This window comes from Mastigoproctus giganteus, chromosome 3 (assembly GCF_048544385.1).
Source record: "Mastigoproctus giganteus isolate SK-2022 chromosome 3, ASM4854438v1, whole genome shotgun sequence".
In the NCBI taxonomy this organism is placed as follows: domain Eukaryota; kingdom Metazoa; phylum Arthropoda; class Arachnida; order Uropygi; family Thelyphonidae; genus Mastigoproctus; species Mastigoproctus giganteus.
Window position 1 is genome coordinate 94637079 of NC_143577.1, and position 22516 is coordinate 94659594.

Sequence of the window (22516 nt, forward strand, 5' to 3'; positions counted from 1 at the left end):
GTTCATTTTTTGGTTTACTCTTAATGAAGTTCAACATATAGAGGGTCACATGTCTTCCATATTTAAATTACTACAAGTCTCCCTATGTTTGAACATATCTAATGCTGGCATGTCCACAATTAGAGGATTCAAATTCACTTTTTGGAAACGACTTGTAGAACACACTTTCACTGTTAATTCGAGCTAAGAATATTCACATTATTTAAATGACCAAGAAATTAGTGAGCATCATCTGTTCATTTCCTAATAGGGCTAAATTTGCAAGATAAGGCAGAATGATTATTCAAGGTCAGGTATGTATAAAGAAATTTGGGACCTGGTAATGGGTTCTCCCATTAGCACCCAAGTGGTAAACTCTGCCAATTGAGGCTTTGGAATCCGAGGCCCTCTTGATTCTCTTTTCTCTATTATATTATGGAAAAGTTATATACAGATTATATTTTCACCATTCATTCCCAGCAAAATTACATTTTTGCATACCTCAATAGCATTTCTAACTTCCTGCAATTTACCACTGAGATTGAAAAAGAGCATGCCACGTCTTGCCTGAATGTCATGATAAAAAGGCCAGGCCCACACCTATTAACATCAGTATACATTAAGTCAACATGTGTGGACCAGTACAGTAATGAAAATTCATTCAGATGACCTGGCATTGACACAACATCATCTGGGCAATAATCAGCAGGGCAGTCACATTGTTAAAGACTCAGATAAAGATAAGAAAACCAGCAAGCTTAGAGATGAAATGTGATTACCCTAAGCAAGTCCAAGATTACTGGAAGTTGCTTTTGACTCAAGTACATGTGAATGAGGATATGTCATACGCAGCATGTCTGCCAAGATGGAAATACATTACCTCACTTTTAACTGATTTTGTACATCATTATTTGAATATGTTACAATTATTTGAATTTGTATATTTTATAACAATAATCTCCCTTTCAAAGTTGGTCTGTGCTTGTTTCTGTGTGAGTCACAGTCCTTTCTAACCAGGAGTATTGCAGGTATATACTAGGATCCAGCAAAGTTACATTTGTACTATACGTGGAAGAAATACTTCAAAGAAATTCCAAAATACTTGGAAGAAACTGCAAACCATATAACCATACCACCAATCATTTATTGCTTTCCTTGCAGGGACTGAAACACAAGCTGTATTGGTAAGGGCATTTCACTGTCTGGAGGACTGACTAAAAGATCACAATGCTATCAACTTCTCTCAATCATCGGTGGATGTGCATTACTTGCAGGGAGGACATATAACTTCCCAGCAGATGACAAATACACAATAGATTATGTGTGAGCATCAAAATCTGCTGTTGCATGGAATCTACTCACATCTATAGTATCAGGTTTAAAATTTATATGGCCCTAATTTTGAATCACTGGTGCCACAAGAGGTAGGCGGATGATCCCCAATTACCAACATCCTATATTGCCATCATTAACTGGTAATTACCTACCAACTCTATCCTATTCACTCTTTCCTTCAATTCCTTCTTTAATCATAGAACAAGTTGCATCCCCCAATTTCATCTCCCATATATTCACTGCACATATACTTTTCCTCCTTCCTTCATTATATAGTCAATTCACATTACCTTCTGCACTCAGCCAAGGGTAATGTTATCTTTTTCCTCTGACTCAGGCTAGTACTCCTATGACTGTGTTTCATCTCCAGGCTATTGTCTACTAATGTACAGTATACAGACTGAGCAATAGCCTGTCTTTTCCTAGTTGGGAAAGCCTCTACACAGAAGCCAAAAGCTTCTGTCTAGAGTCTGTACTGCAATTAATTATACAGTAAACCCTCGTTAATCCGGATTAATTGGGAAGGGAGGTCATCCGGATTAAAGCGATAGTCCAGATTATTGAAGCAAAAGCGTCTTTGCTTCAATAATATATCAATAGAAGGCCCAACTTCTGAGTCTTCTATTGATGGATAAATGTATTATCTTTTTATAGTTTTTAAATGAAGGCTCTACAGCAATTTTTTTTAAATTTATTTTCATCAGCACTACCTACATCATTAAATTTTCCATTTATTTGTTTTCTAAGTTTTTTTTCTTAAGAATTTCTGCTTCAATAAATAAAAAATATTGCTGTAGAGCCTTCATTTAAAAACTATAAAAAGATAATACATTTATCCATCAATAGAAGACTCAGAAGTTGTACTTGTTTTTGAACATAATAATACAGGTTTGAAAAACTGTCACGTTTTGTCTGAATAACCTCTGCTGCTGTTCTTTAATTAGGATCTCCCTCAAAGTTCTCAAAGTTCATAATACACACACAATTTTTGATTTGGTGAAGAGTCCATATAATTGATTACTGCATCAATGCCATCTCTTGTGGAGCTAAGAAGTTTCTTCTTAATTGTAGATTATTCTTCATAGCGGAATCCTTAATAACATCTGCAGCAATTTCTTCCTCTGTCAGAAGCAGAAATCCAGGATCTCATTCTTTCAGTTCAAGCCAATCTTGGATATTTTCTTGCATTATTTCAGTCTCTCCAGCCCCTCAACACAGTCTAAAAGTCCTTTTTTATTCAAGAATACTTGATGAGAATCAACCGAAAGAGCAAGCTGGCTTTAGGACAGGATTCTCAACTATGGATCACCTTCACGTAATATCACAGCTAATGGAGAAAGCAAATGAATATAAAACACCATTATGCCTGGCATTTGTGGATTATGAAAAGGCATTTGACTCCATACAGCATAAGGCAATGTTTCGGGCACTGGAAAGACAAGGCATAGATACTCCATATATTATAATTTTGAAGAAAATATATGAGAGTGCTACATCCTTTATTAGACTAGACAAAGACAGTAGCAAATTTAAAATCGAGAAAGGAGTTCGACAAGGAGACACAATATCTCCGAAGCTGTTTACTGCTGCCCTTGAGGAAGCTTTCAGAAGATTAGACTGGTCGCAGAAAGGAGTCAATGTGAACGGAGAGTACCTAAGCCATTTACGATTTGCAGATGACATTGTGGTCATAAGCCACGATCCCAAAGAATTAGAGGAAAATCTTAATCAGTTATGCACAGTTAGTAAGGATTTTGGACTAAAGATGAATATGGCTAAAACAAAAGTAATGATGAACAAGTATGCCACAGAAAGGGAAATAATGATTGAAGGAGCAGTAATTGAAAAGGTGGCGTCATATACTTATCTGGGACAAGTTATTAGCTGTAATAATGATAAATGGCTGGAAGTCAAGAGAAGAATAAATTTTGGATGGATAGCATTCAGGAAATATAGTCACATACTGAAGAGCAATATCCCAGTTTGTCTGAAACGTAAAATAATGAATCAATGTATACTCCCCACCATGACTTATGGAAGTGAAACTTGGGCACTCACCAAAAGAATGGAAGAGAAGCTAAGAACTACACAGCGAAGAATGGAACGAATTATATTGGGAATCAGACTGTTAGATAAGAAGAGAAACACATGGATTAGGCAGCAAACTCAAGTAAAGGACATTCTTATCAAAACTAAAGAACTAAAATGGTCTTGGGCAGGACACATAGCTCGAAGACATGATGACAGATGGACTAAGAAAATAACAGAATGGTACCCAAGAGGAGCTAGAAGAAAACCTGGAAGACAAAGGCGGAGATGGATAGATGAAATTCATGAGTTTTTGAGTAGTAAATGGATGGCCAGTGCTCAAAACAGAAGGAACTGGAAAGTTGCTGGAGAGGCCTTCATCCTGCAGTGGATTGAAAATGGCTGATGATGATGATGGTATTAAGGGTAAGTTGCTACAATGGATAAAAGGATGGTTAAGTAGGAGAAGACAGAGGATGGTAATCAATGGGTGCTGCTCTTCTTGGACGAATATTATTGGTGGAGTCCCACAGGGTTCGGTGTTGGGTCCACTGTTGTTTTGTATATTTATCGATGATATTGATGAAGGTATATCAGGCTTAGTGTCGAAGTTTGCAGATGATACAAAGGTTGGCAGGGTTGTTAATGACAGTAATGGCAGTGTGCTACTGCAACAGGATCTATTTAATTTGGGCAGATGGTCAACTGAAGTTTAACCTTGACAAATGCAAAGTACTGCATATGGGTAGAAGTAACCCCAGAGAAACGTACCAACTATGTGGTACTACACTTAAGGTGGTTGAAAATGAAAAAGACCTGGGAGTAATTGTGCAGTCAGATATGAAGTTTTCTGAGCAATGCAGACAGGCTGCCAGGGCAGGTCATGGGGTTTTGTCAATGATATATAGGAATTTTGCTAGCAGGGAGAAGGAGGTGATTGTCCCTCTGTATAAGGCAATGGTCAGGCCACGCCTTGAGTACTACGTACAGGTCTGGAGGCCTCATTTTAGGAAGGACGTAGATTTACTTGAGTGTGTACAGAGAAGGGCAACAAGATTGGTGAGGGGAATGAAGGGATTCTCTTACCAAGAGAGGCTTAAGTTTTGCAAATTGCAGTGGCTGGAGACTAGGCACCTGCGCGGTGATCTGATTGAGGTGTATAAGGCCTCGAATGGGTTCAGCAAGCTGAATTGTGATGGGATCCTTCCACTTGTTCAGATTACGAACCTAAGGGGACATAAATTCAAATTAAGAAAAGACAGATGTGCGGAAATTTGCCGTTAGCCAGCGGGTGGTTAATTGTTGGAACAAACTTCCATCTGTCGTTGTGGAAGTTGATAGATTGAATAAATTTAAGGAGGAACTGGACAGGCATTTGGAGGGAATGGTGTGATTTTTTTTTTTTTTTTTTGGCTGATGCTGCATAAGCTCATACATTTGCTTTCTTGCATCACATGCCACCACTACTACTACTCAACTGTGAACAGAATTTTTCTTATTTCAATCCAGATTAACTGTAACTAGATTATCTAGGGTTTACTGGATATGTATCCTATTCTCAAATGTGTTTGAGGTAACCAATTACCTTAAAAAAAATCAGTGATGTTTTGTCAGCCATTTAGGGTTACTTTAAGTGTAAGGTTGTCCTATGTATTAATCAAAACAAAATGTTCTAAAATACTCTCTTGTGGATTTCAGGCAATTCAGTATAATGTGCTGTGCCATTAATGGTTTATTTGTTTGTATACCATTAGTGGAAATTGACAGTAATAACAAGTTCCACTAATGGAACTTAACAGTCATGACACTGAGAAGGGTTTTTCACCACTGAATATATATGAGTGAGTCAGTGTGTATGCCAGATCGTAACCAAGCAAGGATTACTCTCTCTTGTCTGCTACACTGGAGACTAGTAACCATTTTTGTATTGTTTGTTTAATTAGATGGTTTAGTCGTGCCAGTGTCACTGTTACTTTGTATACTGCTTTGGTGAATTACAGATTCTTAATCTGTGTATGGTCCTGAGTGAAAGACATAGAGGCAACAACTTCTTTTGCTGATTTGTCCAGATTTTTATTTCAAATTAGTCTTGCGTGCGTGCGTGCACGCGCACACACACACACACACACTGGTATCCAACAGAATCTGATATCATGATTTCTTTGCACAAGCTTTGACATTGAATGGACCTGTTGCAGAATTGGATTTTCGGTGGTATTAGGATTCTGCATGGCTATGAAAAAACTAAGTAGGTCAATAAAATTATACTATTTATTAGATGCATATATTCAATCTGATTTATTCTATAAAGATGGCTTGTAATTCGGAAGTAAAAATACTGTATTCCTTTGAAGTTCAATGGCTAAACATACTATCCAGGAAGTGTATCATGGCTCCAGGTTTCTGTTCCTAACCCACCAGTATATATCACCAATGTGAAGTGCATATAGTTTTTGGTGGTTTATTATAGAAATTATACAGAAAGAAAGACTGCATATTTTTGTGGTTTGGTTTCACAAAAAAATAATAATAATAAAAAAAATAAATAAATGAAAGTGGGGAAGGAAATTCCCAATCAAAATAAAGGAGTATGACAAAATTTTTGGTTTCACAAAAAAATAATAATAATAAAATAAATAAATAAATGAAAGTGGGGAAGGAAATTCCGAATCAAAATAAAGGAGTATGACAATTAAGTCAGGCCAACCAATGATCAAATACATGCAGCACATCTGCCCCAGTCACAGTGGCCTTTCTTTGCTGTTCACTTAACTGGAATAATGGTAAAAGAAATAGTTTAAAATTATGCACTTTGTAATTTTTAACTGCATTAGCCGAGACATATGATGCAAGAAAGCAAGAATATGCAGCATCAGCCAAAAAAAAAAAAAAAAAAAACCCTTCCCATTTTACCCATCCAGTAACTCCAAATATTTGTCTAGTTGAGCCTAAAATTTTTAAGCTGTCAACTTCCACAATAACAGAGGGTAGTCTGTTCCAGCAATCAATTACCCAGTGGCTAAAGGCAAACTTCCGCAAATCTATTCTACAACTGTCTTTCCTCAATTTGAATCTATGCTCCCTCAGATTCTTAATGGGGGGATTTTAATTTCCCAGATATTGACTGGAATTTGGGGGCTGGTCACTCACACACTAGCAAGGCTTTTGTGGATTTATTGGATGATTGTTTTCTACATCAGCATGTTCGTGAGGCAACTAGAGGGAGTAATACTCTTGATTTGATTATCAGTAGTGATTCTTCATGCATTAAGAATCTGCAGGTAAATGAACCACTAGGTGGCAGTGATCAGTATGCTGAAGTGGGATTTACTCAAAGATGTAACTACCATTAGGGATAAAGGGAAGGGTTATTGCTTTCGTAAAGGCAACTACGATGGACTGAGACAGTATTTAAATTCTATACAGTGGGACCAACTGATGATGTTACCAACAGCAAATTCAAAATGGGAAGCATTCAAAGAACTTATATTGGAAGCTACTAAGCTTTACATACCAACTAAGAAATATTGTTCAAGGTTTAGGCCTAAGTGGATATCAGATGAACTAATGAGACATATGGCAGAGAAGAAAAATGCATGGAATACATACAAATTAACACGTGACACAGAAGCCTATGATAGATACAAGTTGATCTGTAACCAAGTTACAAAGGAGGTTAGGCAGGCGAAGGCAGATTACGAGAAATCTTTGGCAAGGAATGCAAAGAAAAACAGCAAAGAGTTCTTTACTTATGTAAATTCTAGAAGGAAGGGGATGAATCAGATTGGTCCACTTGATATCGATGGGCCAACTGTTGATGATTCTGCTCAGGTAGCTAACAAACTGAATGAATATTTTGCATCGACATTCACACATGAGGAGTTATTCAGCGAGGGGAATGCCAGAGGTGTATTCAACTCTGGCAGTAAGCTAGATAATCTTGTAATAACTGAGAGTAAAGCGGAGGAGAAATTGTTGAAGATAAACATAAGAAAGGCACCAGGGGTTGATGGAATCTATCCAGTTATATTAAAGGAGGCAGCAAAGGAAGTAAGCAAACCCTTAGGCATAATTATGAGAGATTCCTTTGACCCAGGGGAGGTACCCATGGACTGGAGATGTGCAAATGTGGCCCCAATTCTCAAAGGAGGATCAAAGGGCGACATAAGTAATTATAGACCTGTTAGTTTAACTTCTGTTCCTGGAAAATTAATGGAGGCACTGGTTAAAGAAGCACTGCAGGATCATCTAGACAAGACTTCAGTTATAGCTCAGACACAGCATGGTTTTGTTAAGGGAAAGCCTTGCCTGACCAATTTGATTGGATACTATGATGCAGTCACAAAAGAACTGGATGCAGGAAATAACTTTGATATTATATACTTGGATCTTAGAAAGCTTTTGATACTGTTACACATGGAAGACTGCTGCACAAATTGGAGCAGTGTGGCATTGGAGGCAAATTGCTGCTATGGATAAAGGGGTGGTTGAGGGGGAGAAGACAGAGAGTGGTAATCAATGGACACTCATCGTGGACTAATGTTATTAGTGGAGTCCCTCAGGGTTCAGTATTGAGTCCATTATTGTTTTCTGTATTTATAAATGATATTGATGATGGTATATCAAGCTTAATGTCCAAGTTTGCAGACGATACAAAGGTTGGCAGGGTTGTCAAGGACACTACTGACACTATGCTACTGCAACAGGATCTGGAAAGGTTGAGAAGATGGGCTGAGAGGTGGAAAATGAAGTTTAACATTGACAAATGTAAAGTACTACATATGGGAAACAGCAACCCCAGAGCAACGTATCAACTCTGTGGTACTACACTGACAGTGGTAGAGAATGAAAGAGACCTGGGGGTGGTTGTGCAGGCAGATATGACGTTTTCTGAGCAGTGCAGACGGGCTGCAAGAGTAGCTCATGGTGTATTGTCGATGATATATAGGAATTTTTCTAGCAGGGATAAGGAGGTGATTATTCCCTTGTATAAGGCAATGGTCAGACCACACCCAGAGTACTGTATACAGGTCTGGAGGCCTCATTTCAGGAAGAATGTAGAGATGCTGGAACGAGTACAGAGAAGGGCAACAAGATTAGTGAATGGAACAAAGGGGTGCTCTTACAAAGAAAGGCTTAAGTTTTGCAAATTACAGTGTCTGGAGACTAGGCACCGGCGAGGTGATCTGATAGAGGTGTATAAAGCCTCGAATGGTTTGAGCATGCTCAATGCTGATGGGATTCTTCCTCTTGCTCAGAATAATCACCTGAGAGGGCACAAATTCAAATTGAGAAAAGACAGATGTAGGATAGACGTGAGGAAATTTGCCCTTAGCCAGTGGGTGGCTGGTTGGTGGAATAGACTTCCATCCCTTGTCGTGGAAGTTGATAGCCTAAATAAGTTTAAGGTTCAACTGGACAGGTATTTCGAAAGAACAGAGGGATGAAGTGGAAGTGGTTATTTTTTTATTTTTTTAAAAGTTTTTTTTTTTGGCTGATGCTGCATAAGCTTACTTTCTTGCATCAAATGCCTCTACTAATGCTAATCTGAGCAAGCAGAAGTATCCCATCAGCATTGAGCCTGCCCAAACCATTTAAGGCCTTGCACACCTCAATCAGATCATCTCTCAAGTGCCTAGTCTCCAGATGCTACAATTTGCAGCGCTAACGTTTTTCTTAGTAATACCTCTTTGTTCTCCTCACCAACTTCACTGTCCTTCTCTGTACCCACCCCAGCAGCTCTACATCCTTCCTAAAATGAGGCCTTCAGATGTGTATGCAGTGCTCAAGATGTGGCCTGACCATTGCCTTATACAATGGGATAATCATCTCCTTATCCTTGCTAGCAAAATTCCTATATATCATTGACAAAACTCGATGACCTGCTCTGGCAACCCATTTGCACTGCTCAGAGAAATTCATATCCGACTGCACAATTACCCACCTCTCCAAGAGTAGTACCACACAGTAAGTATGTTTCTCTTGGGTTACTGCAACCCATATGCAGTACTTTGCATTTGTCAATATTAAACTTAAGTTGCCACTTCTCAGCGCATCTATCTAACTTTCCTAGATCCTGTTGCAGTAGCATACTGTCTTTACTATCATTAACAACCCTGTCAACTTTTGTATCATCTGCAAACCTGGACATTAAGCCTGATATATCTTCATCGATATCATTAATAAATACGCAAAACAATAATGGGACCAGCATCGAACCCTGGGAGACTCCACCAATAACATTAGTCCACGTAGAGCAGTGTTCATTTATTACCACTCTCTCCCGCTCAACCATACCTTTATCCATTGCAGTAACTTGCCCTTAATGCCACACTGCTCCAATTCGTATAGCAGTCTTCCATGTGCAACAGTATCAAAAACTTTCCTGAAATCCAAGTATATAATATCAAAATTATTTTTTGCATCTAGTTCCTTTGTGACCACATATTAGCATCCGATCAAATTGATCACACAAGGCTTCCCCTTAACAAACCCAAGCTGTGCTGAATTATTACTAGATGTCTTGTCTAGATGATCCTGCACTGCTTCCTTACCAGGAACTACATTATATTCCCAGGTCTGTAATTATTAGTATCACCCTTTGATTCCCCCCCCCCTTGTGAACTGGGGACACATTTGCACATCTCCAGTCCACGGGGACCTCCACTGAATTTAAGGATAAGCTCATAATTATGGATAAAGGTTTGGTTACTTCCCTTGCTGTCTCCTTCAACATAACTGGATAGATTCCATCTGCCCCAGGTGCCTTTTTTATGTTTAACTTCTACAATTTCTCCTCCTCTTTGCTCTCTGTTATTACAAAATTATTTAGCTCCCTGTTAGAGTTTAGTAAACTTCTGTCCCCCTTCCTTACAGAATTCCTCATGTGTGAATGTAGATGCAAAATACTTATTCAGTTTGTCAGCTATCTGAGCAGGATCATCAACAGTTGAACCACCAACATTAAGTTGACCAATGTGATTCATCTCCTTCCTTCTAGAGTTTACATAAGTAAAGAAGTCTCTTGTTTTTCTTTGCATCCTTTGCCAAGGATTTCTCGTAATCAGCCTTTGCTTGCCTAACCTCCTTTGTGACTTGATTACAGGCTAGCTTATATCTGCCATAGGCTTCTGTGTCAGATAATTTATATGCGTCCCACGCATTTTTCTTCTCTCACAAGCCTCATTAGTTCATCTGACATCCATTAAGGTCTAAATCTTGAACAGTATTTCTTAGTTGGTATGAAAAGCCTAGTAGCTTCCAAGATTCATTTCTTGAAGGCATTTAGGCCCAAAACATTTAGAATTTGCTGTTGAGTCTGAGTCCACTGTAGTCACCTTCATGAAAACAAAAACCCCACCCTCCACCCCCAATGGAAGTCACATTCCCCAAGCAAATCCCACATCAGCACATCTGAGTTAACATTATAATGTATACAAGTTAATGATATATATATATTTTTTTTTAAATTTAAATTAAAAATATTATAATAAAGATATAAGAATGAAAAAAAAAAATTAGTGAAACAGGTAATAAATATTTATAATACTATGTGTTGCACAAAAGAAACATTTGTGCTACTTTTACTGATTAAATGTTTAAATATACAGTGGAACCCAAATATGAAGTTTTCCAAGGGACTCAAAAGTTTAGAACTTCTTAGAAGGGAAAATGACCTAATGATATTAAACATTAACTACACAAATAAAAATGAAAAGATAAAGATACACAGTGTTTCCATGCAGGAATTTCTGCCCGGTATTTCTTGGAATATTTATGTATTTTTCCGAATCACAACGGGAAAAAGTATTATAATGCTCCCGTGAGAATTAAAGCTTAACAATCAACATAGAGACATTACTGGGTCGAAGGAATCCACTGATGTAAAGTCGAAAGCAAGAGCAGGAAATGCTGATACAAATCGTGGAAGGTTAATTTAACCTTCCACTTCCGGAAGGAACCGGAGTGGAAGGTTAACTTAGCCTTCCATTTCTGGTCAACTTCCAGAGATGTTGACCTTAACCAGGTTAAGGTCAACATTTCCAGGAATCAGATAGGAGCACGTAGAAGAGTAGAAGAGAAGTGGTCGCAATCTAACAGTCAGTCCTCCGTGTAACTATTGCCTTGTTATAAAAGTGTGTTCATAGCCCTGTCTGCTGCTAACAGTGAGTCATCCTAACAAATAAAATAAATATAAGCTTATACAAATCCTATGAGTGTTCCACGAAATAAGTTTTGGAAACAAAATAAGTCCTTAAATTGGCAATTTCGACATGTGATTCTGTGTAGTGATGTTAACCTTGCTAGGAGATCTGAATGTTACGTTATTCAAATACATCCCAATAATGTTCGCTGGCATTTTCCCGTGTTTGAATATTCACTATAGGTTACAGTTCTTTGTAAATACTACTAAACTTAATAATATTTCTTATTTATCGAATATTTTTTTTAGATATCCATAATAATGTGTCAAGAGTATGAAGAATGTTGGAGGTATTTTAAGAAAGATAAAGGAAATCAGTCAGCTTGTTGCCAGATATTGTCTTAAATCATTGCAATGTAAAGCATTGACTAGTGGACTTCATAGGAATCTCGAACATATTTGTGGCATCAAAAGGACAAAAACTCTGAAAAGAATCCTGATGAGCCAATGCCTACTACTTCTAAGAAACAATGCACAATTTTACAATACATCAAAGGATATGAGTCACAAGATTTAGAAAAAATGGTAAGCAAACTTCCAGCAGCAGATAGCTTATCTATCAACATCTCAAAGAGTGAATCTATTAGGGCAAGTTTCTTAAGCAAAGGACTACAGTTGCCAAAAAGTCTATCAGTTGTGGCATTAATACATAACTATTACAGTATAATAGAACTGTACATCAAGAAATTTGGTGCTTTAAAATATGAAAATAAGAAAACAAGCATTTGAATAGATGAGCGGACAAGTTGTAGGAATCGAAGATACATGAACGTTCATGTACACTACAATGAGACTTCAGTGAATCATGGTTTAATAAGAGTTCACAGGAACTGTCCTCAAGAAAACTGTCCTCGAGAAAGAAGCTTATGATAGATATAAGCTGGTCTGTAACCAAGTCACAAAGGAGGTTAGGCAGGAAAAGGCAGATTACGAGAAATCTTTGGCAAAGGATGCAAAGAAAAACAGCAAAGAGTTCTTTACTTATGTAAACTCTAGAAGGAAGGGGATGAATCAGATTGGTCCACTTGCTATCGATGGTTCAACTGTCGATGATCCTGCTCAGGTAGCTAACAAACTAAATGAAAACTTTGCATCTACAATCATTCGTGAGGAGTTATTCAGGGAGGGGAATGCCAGAGGTGTATTAAACTCTGGCAGTAAGCTAGATAATCTTGTAATAACTGAGAGTAAAGCGGAGGAGAAATTGTTGAAGATAAACATAAGAAAGGCACCAGGGGTTGATGGAATCTATCCAGTTATATTAAAGGAGGCAGCAAAGGAAGTAAGCAAACCCTTAGGCATAATTATGAGAGATTCCTTTGACCCATGGACTGGAGATGTGCAAATGTGGCCCCAATCCACAAAGGAAGATCAAAGGGAGATCTGTAATTACACAGGTAATTACAGACCTGTTAGTTTAACTTCTGTTCCAGGGAAATTAATGGAGGCACTGGCTAAAGAAGCATTGCAGGATCATCTAGACAAGACTTCAGTTATGGCTCGGACAAAGCATGGGTTTGTTAAGCAGAAGTCTTGTCTGACCAATTTGATTGGATACTATGATGTAGTCACAAAGGAACTGGATGCAAAAGATAATATTGATTTCACATATTTGGATCTTAGAAAGGCTTTTGATACTGCTGCACATGGAAGATTGCTACACAAATTGGAGAAGAGTGGCACTGGAAGTAAATTGTTGCTATGGATAAAGGGATGGTTGTGGGAGAAGACAGAGTGGTAATCAATGGACACTGCTCTTCGTGGACTAATGTTATTAGTGGAGCCTCCCCCCCCAGGGTTCAGTGTTGGTCCACTGTTGTTGTTTTCTGTATTTATTAATGATACTGATGATGGTATATCAGACTTAATGTCCAAGTTTGCAGATGATACGAATGTTGGCAGGGTTGTTAATGACACTAATGACAGTATGCTGCTGCAACAGGATCTAGAAAAGTTGAGCAGATGAGCTGAGAGGTGGCAAGTGAAGTTTAACATTGACAAATGTAAAGTACTGCATATCTGAAGTAGTAACCCCAGAGTAACGTATCAACTGTGTGGTACTATACTGACAGTGGTAGAGAGTGAAAAGGACCTTGGGGTAATTGTGCAGGTAGATATGAAGTTTTCTGAGCAGTGCAGACAGTCTGCAAGAGTAGCTCATGGTGTCTTGTCAATGACAGGAATTTTTCTAGCAGGGATAAGGAGGTGATTATCCTCTTTTATAAGGTAATGGTCAGGCAACACCTTGAGTACTGTATACAGGTCTGGAGGCCTCATTTTAAGAAGGATGTAGAGCTGTTGGAACGAGTACAGAGAAGGGCAACAAGATTAGTGAATGGAACGAAGGGTTGCTCTTACAAAGAAAGGCTTAAGTTTTGCAAATTACGTTGTCTGGAGGCCAGGCACCTGCGAGGTGATCTGATTGAGGTGTATAAATCCTCGAATGGTTTGAGCATACTCAATGCTGATGGGATTCTTCTTCTTGCTCAGAATAATTGCCTGAGGGGGCATAAATTCAAATTGAGGAAAGACAGTTGTACAGACGTGCTGAAGTTTTCCTTTAGCCAGCAGGTGGTTGATTGCCGGAACAAACTTTCATCTGTCGTAGAAGTTGATAGCTTAAACAGATTCAAGGCAGAAAGAACTAGACAAACATCTGGAGGGAGTGGACGGGTGAAGTGAGAAGGGTGTGTGTGTGTGTGTGTGTGTGTGTGTGTGTGTGTGTGTGTGTGTGGCTGATGCTATATAAGCTTGCTTTCTTGCACCATGTGCCCTTGCTAATGATAATGAAAAGTCAGCTTCACATGACACTTGTTTCTGATTTGTCAGCCACACTTACATTTATGAAAGAATTAATAAAATAGGTTTTTAAAAACAAAGGCATTTTAATATTAATTGCCAACTACTGCTCAACAAGAAATGTAGGCACTATAAAAGTTTGATATGTGTAAGTCTAATACCCAGAGTTGATTTACAAAACACCACACAACAAAGATTCGTAGCATCTAGATATGCAGTAATCTGTGCACTGCATTCTATAAAAAAAATGGCAGCAGGACATATTAACACACTGTTATTTGCTGTGTGAGGAGATTCTTTACCTTTCTCATTTATATCAAATTATCAAACTGAGTATAGTTCATATTTTTATTTGTTTGTTTTGCATTTGCTATGGTTATTTTATTTTATTTTTAGTTGCACATAAAGGTAGATTGCATTTCAATGAACTGACTTATCTGAAGATAAAGAATATGATTTCTGGAAAGAACTTCTGCATTCACAACTGATAAAAACAAATTGTGTTCATCTTACATTAAGTGCAGAAAAAAAAAAGTATTTTATTGTCAGCTAACAGCATATTTTTTGATGCCTTCTTGGATATGCATTTTATCTAATATGCCACTCTAAGAAATATTATCTATTGACTCAGTCCAAACTGCTAAAAAAAAAAAAAAGTTCTATTCTTAAAGAATTGTTTTTTAAATACATATTGTTATAATATCTTTCTTTGATATGTACTCAACTTAATAGAATTTGTAGGAATATTATTTACTGGCAGCTGCATTATAAGATAATAAAAATAAATCACAAAAAATTGCAACTACAAATTATTCATAATGAATTACTGTTTACTGACAATTTGGAATCAATGAAATAAATGTGATTTTTTTTTAAATAATCACAATTACAAATTAGATATTTTAGTAGAGCAAATTGGATAGTATTGTTGAACTTAAAAAGAAAAAAATAGATGTGAAAAAATACTAATGCATGTGTACAACACTTATACAAAACTTATGTTTCTATAAAAACTGCAACATAAATAAAATCAATACACCTAGCTACTGTAAGAAAAGTAAATATGAAACAACAGATGGAATAAGAATTAAACTTCCATGATCAGTTATACAGATGATAAAGTCCATTAAAAGTAAGAAAACAAGCAACTGATGCATGGAATGATGAAAAACACAAAATTAAAACCAAAGCAACATAAATACTACAGAGCACTTGTGCCTCTAGCAGGAATGTGGACTTCTTCCCGATAGTGATATATCTGATTTTTATGGCCAGATTTCTACAATTCTAACAAAATCAGTAATGCAGATTAAAAAGTAAAACCATACTGGTGTAACCAATTTAATTCTAATGGATAAATAAAATTTTTAAGATAAAATTTTTTTTGGTGGATATTTACCACCAACATGCCCAGTAAAGTATTAAGGTGAGGCTATGTGGAAATAATGAGGGCAACAATTAGTAACAAAAGTAGAATAAGAGCATTTGCACCATGAACATAATTTTAAGAAATCAAGAATAAAATATACCTGAAAATACCATAACAAAAATATAGATTCTTTTTGCTCTTAAATACCAAAAAGTAGTCTTCTTTCCACTTTCTCTTTCTGTTATCCACAGCTCCATATGAACTACAGTGGTACTGTAGTTCATATTTCAGATAGTGATCGACTACAGAAAGTCTGCTTGCAATGGCTCAGATAAAAGAAATAATGGTTATTAGTAAATTCAGGATCATTCCAGATGTTAGGGGGTACGAGAAAAAGGAGATGGATGGAATGAGCTCATTGAAATCAGAGCTGTTTGCAAACAGATTTTTTTTTCACTAGTTAAGTGTCATCTGTAATCTTAGAGATCAGTGCAAGAAAAATATGTAATCTTATAAAACAAGATTTAATCATGAATGAATACTTTTGAAAGAAGCCCAAAAAATGTGACTTAAGTGCTACGAACAAAAATTAGATCAATAGGCCATGTGACAAAAATGTCTAGTAACCGCTAGATGAAAGCAACAGGATAGAATCATTAACGCAGAAATGAGGATATAATGATCATTAAGAAACTGAACTAGGGAGGTGTGTTGATTAAATTATTTGGAAGAACACTGAAATGGAAGGGTGCAAGAGACTGCACTGGTAGAGATGTTGATAGCATACAAAGTGATCAAAATCATACAGTATCAAGTATTACATAAGATTTATTGTAATTTATAAAAATACTCACTTCACAACTATTCCAGATAGATGGAATGACAGGACGTGTTTTATTTATACATACAACCCTTTTCATGTCTTCAAAACTTGGGTCTGTGGAAACAGAACTGTAATATGGTAACTGATACTCTTCCACTGTACCTAAAGAAAATTTAACTATTAATGGATCTTTTTATTTGAGTGAGATACAAACAGGGTTATACAATCTATCAGTAATTCTATATTAAAATTCCTTGGAATGATTACCTCAGTGTGATATAATAATATAATCATACAGTGTTTTTTAAACTCAGTCACCCTTAGGGATTTGGGAGTGGCTGGATTTTAGGGAAGTATATCTAGTGAATGGGCAGTTTGGAGAACAACACTTCATTGAATAGCAAGCACTAATATTCAATGAAATGGACTTGCCAATTACTATAATGCTAATTTTAAATAAATTAAAACTGGCATTATAGTAACAGAGAGAGAGAGAGAGAGAATCAGAGAAAAAAAAATTGTTGGGAAATAAGGGAAAAAATCAACATCATTAAGCAATAATTATAACAAGGCACATGAACACTTATCAATTTATGTGACATTATTTTACACGTAATAAAGATTGCTAAGTTTCATTTTTCCACTCATATAACTATAGCAGAGCAAAAAACAATAAGTGATTCAAGGCCACACACTGGCTGTTTTTCTTCCAACTTCAGAAATGCACCTAATGAGCTCTATGGTATAACTGAAGCAAAAAAAAAAAAAAAAAAAAAACCCACATACACCTCGGTTGTGTTGAATTGAATCTGTTGCGTTTGTTGGCTATTAAATCAATGTTTATGGAACAGATAAACCACAATTTATTGAAGCATATTTTTCCAGTTACACCAACACCTGGCACTTTCAGTAATGTGAAACTGGTTATCAGTTCCCACAACTGTAATTTGCAGGAGCAGTTTGCAAGTTAAGAAGTTCACTGAATAAGAGACAGAGAATAAGAGAGTAAAACAGAGAATAAGAAACTAAAACTGAGAAAAATTCAGAGTTGTTACTAAAAGAATATGACCTCAGAGCAATGAGATGTTCGCAGGACTTTCTTTTCAACAGTTTTTGCAGACAGCAAAAGACAAACTGCATAGATGATGCAATCGTTTTAATTCTCACAGCAGAACAAAGCTGCTTTTGTAATATTGTTATTATTATTGTTAATCCTGAGTATAACCTCCATGCATAAGCACACTGTGGGTGATCACCCAGGTGTGAACCAACGTAAACAGGGGATCGAGGTGTGGCACCCGCACCACATGGAGGAATGCCGCCCCTCTGTGTTACCAGGCAATACTAGGTGGTAGACGACTCTCATCAACCGACCACCACTTTGCTTATTGGAGACTTGAAGTGGTGGAACCCATGTTTAGTCTCCAGAGCTAAGTTCCAGTCAACCCTTCTCCATCTCTTCTATCATGCAGTATGACTGATAACTTTTCAGGTTATGATGAAAATCAATGGCAAGTTCCAATCTTCCTTACATTTCGAGGTTCCAGCTCTAAAACAGTGTTTGCAGGCTGGCCACTAGTTAGTACACCAGACTGAGCCTATTGGTAACTCTTTAGGAGGCTTCTGGATCAGCTAGTGTATAATCTTGCTAGCTCTACTCTGCCAGATAGTGACTGGAGGGAGTCCGAGTAGTGTGTATGCAGGGGGCATTGTTGAAGCCATGTTATGTCAAGCATCTGGGTATATTCTTACCATGTGTACACCATATCCAAAAATTTCATACACAATGACCCCCCCCCCCACTTTTTCTTATATTGACTACATCATGAATTGTCAAACTAATAGAGTAAGCTTATCTGCGAAAAGATCTAAACGTCCCAAACACTTCCTAGTTCATTTCGCAAATATACATGGTCTCAATTTTAATCTCAACGATGTCCATTTCCACTTGCAGTCTGCCAAACCCCATGTACTTTTTCTGACAAAATCTCAGTTATCGGTTGATCAACTACTGCTCATCTCAGTTGCCCAAATTATTCGCTGTATGATTCCTTTCGCCTCAAAGGTAGTATTGGGCATGTCTGTTCCGATATTCCCAATCAGAGACTTCGTAATTTGGAATCTCCTCTTTTCGATCTTCTCTGGCTTAAAATCTCTCTACCTCACTGTGTCAAATTCATCTGTTGTCTCTACCCTTCTCCCAACTCCACTAATCACTTGGAGCTCTTTGACTTCCTAAGGGGCTTAGAGGGGAACAGGTATCCTGTGTGTTATCAGACACTCAGCCTAAAACACTGATGGATCCAATATCTCTCTATTACAGAAGATTTAGGAGAAGTCCGGTTGGCCTGCCTCCCTAAAATCCACTCATGCACACCTTCTCGATGGTAAGCCCTGTTACGTCACTTAGGTGGCAACGAACGTGTAGAGTGGTTCTCTTCAAGACGCCTGGTCAGCGTGAAGAGGAAAAGACCAAACCCTCCAGCAATGAGAGCACAACAATACAAATGGCCCTCAGTCCCCAGCAGCTTTCACTCTCCCTCTTACGGCAGCGAGAGGATCAGAGTGGAAGCAGAGGGTGCTAAGAATCTCTGGGTACGACCAGGCTGCCATGCACGGAAATTGAACTTGGCCTGTTATAACGTACGATCACTCATCGGTGAAGACAGGATATTAGAGCTGGAAAAGGAATTAGAAAATGTGAATTGGAATATCATTGGTTTGGCTGAAACAAGAAGAAGAAATGAATCACTTATAAGTTTATCAAGTGGAAATCTGCTGTACACCAATGGAAACAGTGAAAGGAGTGAAGGTGGAGTTGGGTTTCTGGTCCATAAAGATTTTAAAAACAACATTTTGGAATTCAAAAGTACATCACCAAGGGTGTCAAGACTAATACTCAAGATTTCTAAGAGGTACAAGCTAAAGATTATAATGATTTATGCACCAACATCGAGCCATGATGATGAAGAGGTTGAAGAAATGTACATCGAAATTGAGAGTCTTCTAGATTAGCAGAAAACCCACTACACTATTATTATGGGGGACTTCAATGCTAAGGTTGGAAAAAGGCAAAACAGCACAGAAAGAGGAACTATAGGAAATTTTGGAATTGGTGAAAGAAATAAAAGAGGTGAAAGACTTGTGGAATTTGCAGAATCTCAAGGAATGTCAGTAATGAACACTTTTTTCAAGAAAAGGGTGAACAGAAAGTGGACATGGAAGAGTCCAAATGGATTAACAACTAATGAAATCGACTTCATCCTCACTAACAGAAGATATATTGTGAATGATGTTACCGTCCTGAATAAGGTAAATGTTGGAAGTGATCACAGAATGGTAAGATGTACACTTGATATAGATGTAGGAAAGGAAAGGAAAAAACTGACTCGAGTAAATAATACAAAGGTCTTTGAAATAACAGAGGAGGAGAAAAAGCAGTATGTACTGGAACTTAAGAACAAGTTTGAGCTTCTGCAGACTGCTCAGGACCAAGATATTGATGAGGAATATTACAACTTTCTGAAAGTGATAAAGCCCAAGAAACCTATAGGGAAACAGAAATCCAAAGAAGAAAAAATTAGTCAAGAAACACTTGTCATGATGAACCAAAGGCGACAAATGAAGAGCAAGAAAAACACTGACAGGGAGAAAATCGAGTATACTGAGTTATGCAAAGCCATTAGAAAGAGACTCAGAGAGGACATAAGAAGATTTAACACAAGAAAAGTAGAAGAAGCATTAAGGGAAAACAAAGGATTTAAATCAGCAGCCATGAGCAGTAATACAGAAAGACAAATGATACTGAAACTGAAGAATAGCGATGGTGTACTTATAAACAGCAGAGAAGGCATAATTCAAATAGCAGAAGACTACTATAGAGAACTATACAAGGAGCGAGGGAATGATACCAGCAGTGGGGAAGATGGGTTGCAAAGTAGCAACACATACGACATACCCGATATTCTTCCTGATGAGGTAGAACATGCATTGAAGAAAATGAAGAATCGGAAAGCCCCGGGGGAAGATGAAGTTACTGTAGAGTTGTTAAAATTGGGAGGAAGAGACATAACACAAAAGCTGGCAAGGCTCTTCACAAAGTGCATTAGAAAAGGTGTGATGCCTAAGCAGTGGAATAATGCAATCATAGTTTTGCTGCATAAGAAAGGAGATAAATCAGACATTGGAAATTATAGACCAATTAGCTTGTTATCCCATATCTAAAAGTTGTTCACAAGGGTCATTACTAACAGATTAGAAAGAATACTTGATGAGAATCAACCGAAAGAGCAAGCTGGGTTTAGGACAGGATTCTCAACTATGGATCACCTTCACGTAATATCACAGCTAATGGAGAAAGCAAATGAATATAAAACACCATTATGCCTGCCAGTTGTGGATTATGAAAATGCATTTGACTCCATACAGCATAAGGCAATGTTTCGGGCACTGGAAAGACAAGGCATAGATACTCCATATATTATGATTTTGAAGAAAATATATGAGAGTGCTACATCCTTTATTAGACTAGACAAAGACAGTAGCAAATTTAAAATCGAGAAAGGAGTTCGACAAGGAGACACAATATCTCCGAAGCTGTTTACTGCTGCCCTTGAGGAAGCTTTCAGAAGATTAGACTGGTCGCAGAAAGGAGTCAATGTGAACGGAGAGTACCTAAACCATTTACGATTTGCAGATGACATTGCGGTCATAAGCCACGATCCCAAAGAATTAGAGGAAAGTCTTAATCAGTTATGCACAGTTAGTAAGGATTTTGGACTAAAGATGAATATGGCTAAAACAAAAGTAATGATGAACAAGTATGCCACGGAAAGGGAAATAATGATTGATGGAGCAGTAATTGAAAAGGTGGAGTCATATACTTATCTGGGACAAGTTATTAGCTGTAATAATGATAAATGGCTGGAAGTCAAGAGAAGAATAAATTTTGGATGGATAGCATTCAGGAAATATAGTCACATACTGAAGAGCAATATCCCAGTTTGTCTGAAACGTAAAATAATGAATCAATGTATACTCCCCACCATGACTTATGGAAGTGAAACTTGGGCACTCACCAAAAAGAATGGAAGAGAAGCTAAGAACTACACAGCGAAGAATGGAACGAATTATATTGGGAATCAGACTGTTAGATAAGAAGAGAAACACATGGATTAGGCAGCAAACTCAAGTAAAGGACATTCTTATCAAAACTAAAGAACTAAAATGGTCTTGGGCAGGACACATAGCTCGAAGACATGATGACAGATGGACTAAGAAAATAACAGAATGGTACCCAAGAGGAGCTAGAAGAAAACCTGGAAGACAAAGTCGGAGATGGATAGATGAAATTCATGAGTTTTTGAGTAGTAAATGGATGGCCAGTGCTCAGAACAGAAGGAACTGGAAAGTTGCTGGAGAGGCCTTCATCCTGCAGTGGATGGAAAATGGCTGATGATGATGATGATGATGACTTCCTCTCTTTGCAACTTGACTTTCTCCTGTCCAACTTTCCTAATAGTGAGGTAATTTTCCTTGGTGATTTTAATGTTCATAACTCCAGCTGGCTTCCGAGATGCTGGTCGAGATGCTGAGGCTTTTGCAATTCCTTGCACAGATTGTTCATTTACCTACAAGAATACCGGACAATCCTAACCATACAGACAACACGATTGATCTTTTTCTCACAAACAACTCTTCTAAGTACATGGTCGAAGTGAGTGGTACTTTAGGCACCTCAGATCACAACTTGGTGATTATCTCTTCTCCAATGGAGCCTTTATCTCATGGCTATGCCCAACCTCATATTGTTTGGCATTACAAGAATGCAAAATGGGATGACCTGCAATATTTCTTTTCTTCTTTTCCTTGGTCAGATTACTGTTTCAAAACTGATGTCAACATTTGCTTAGATTGTGTCAGTAAAATTATTCTTGTAGGAATGGAATCCTTTATTCCACACTCCACTTTAAAATCTCAT

General features: G+C 37.5%; 1 protein-coding gene across 1 annotated transcript in view; it reads right to left on the bottom strand.

Annotated features, from left to right (window-relative positions):
• Positions 1-22516, bottom strand: part of tkv (serine/threonine receptor kinase thickveins) — a 252170-nt gene that overhangs the window by 3007 nt on the left and 226647 nt on the right. Inside the window, exon 10 of the mRNA XM_090370593.1 lies at positions 16568-16698. Coding sequence (XP_090226719.1) covers positions 16568-16698 — 131 coding nt within the window. The remainder of the gene's footprint in view (positions 1-16567; positions 16699-22516) is intronic.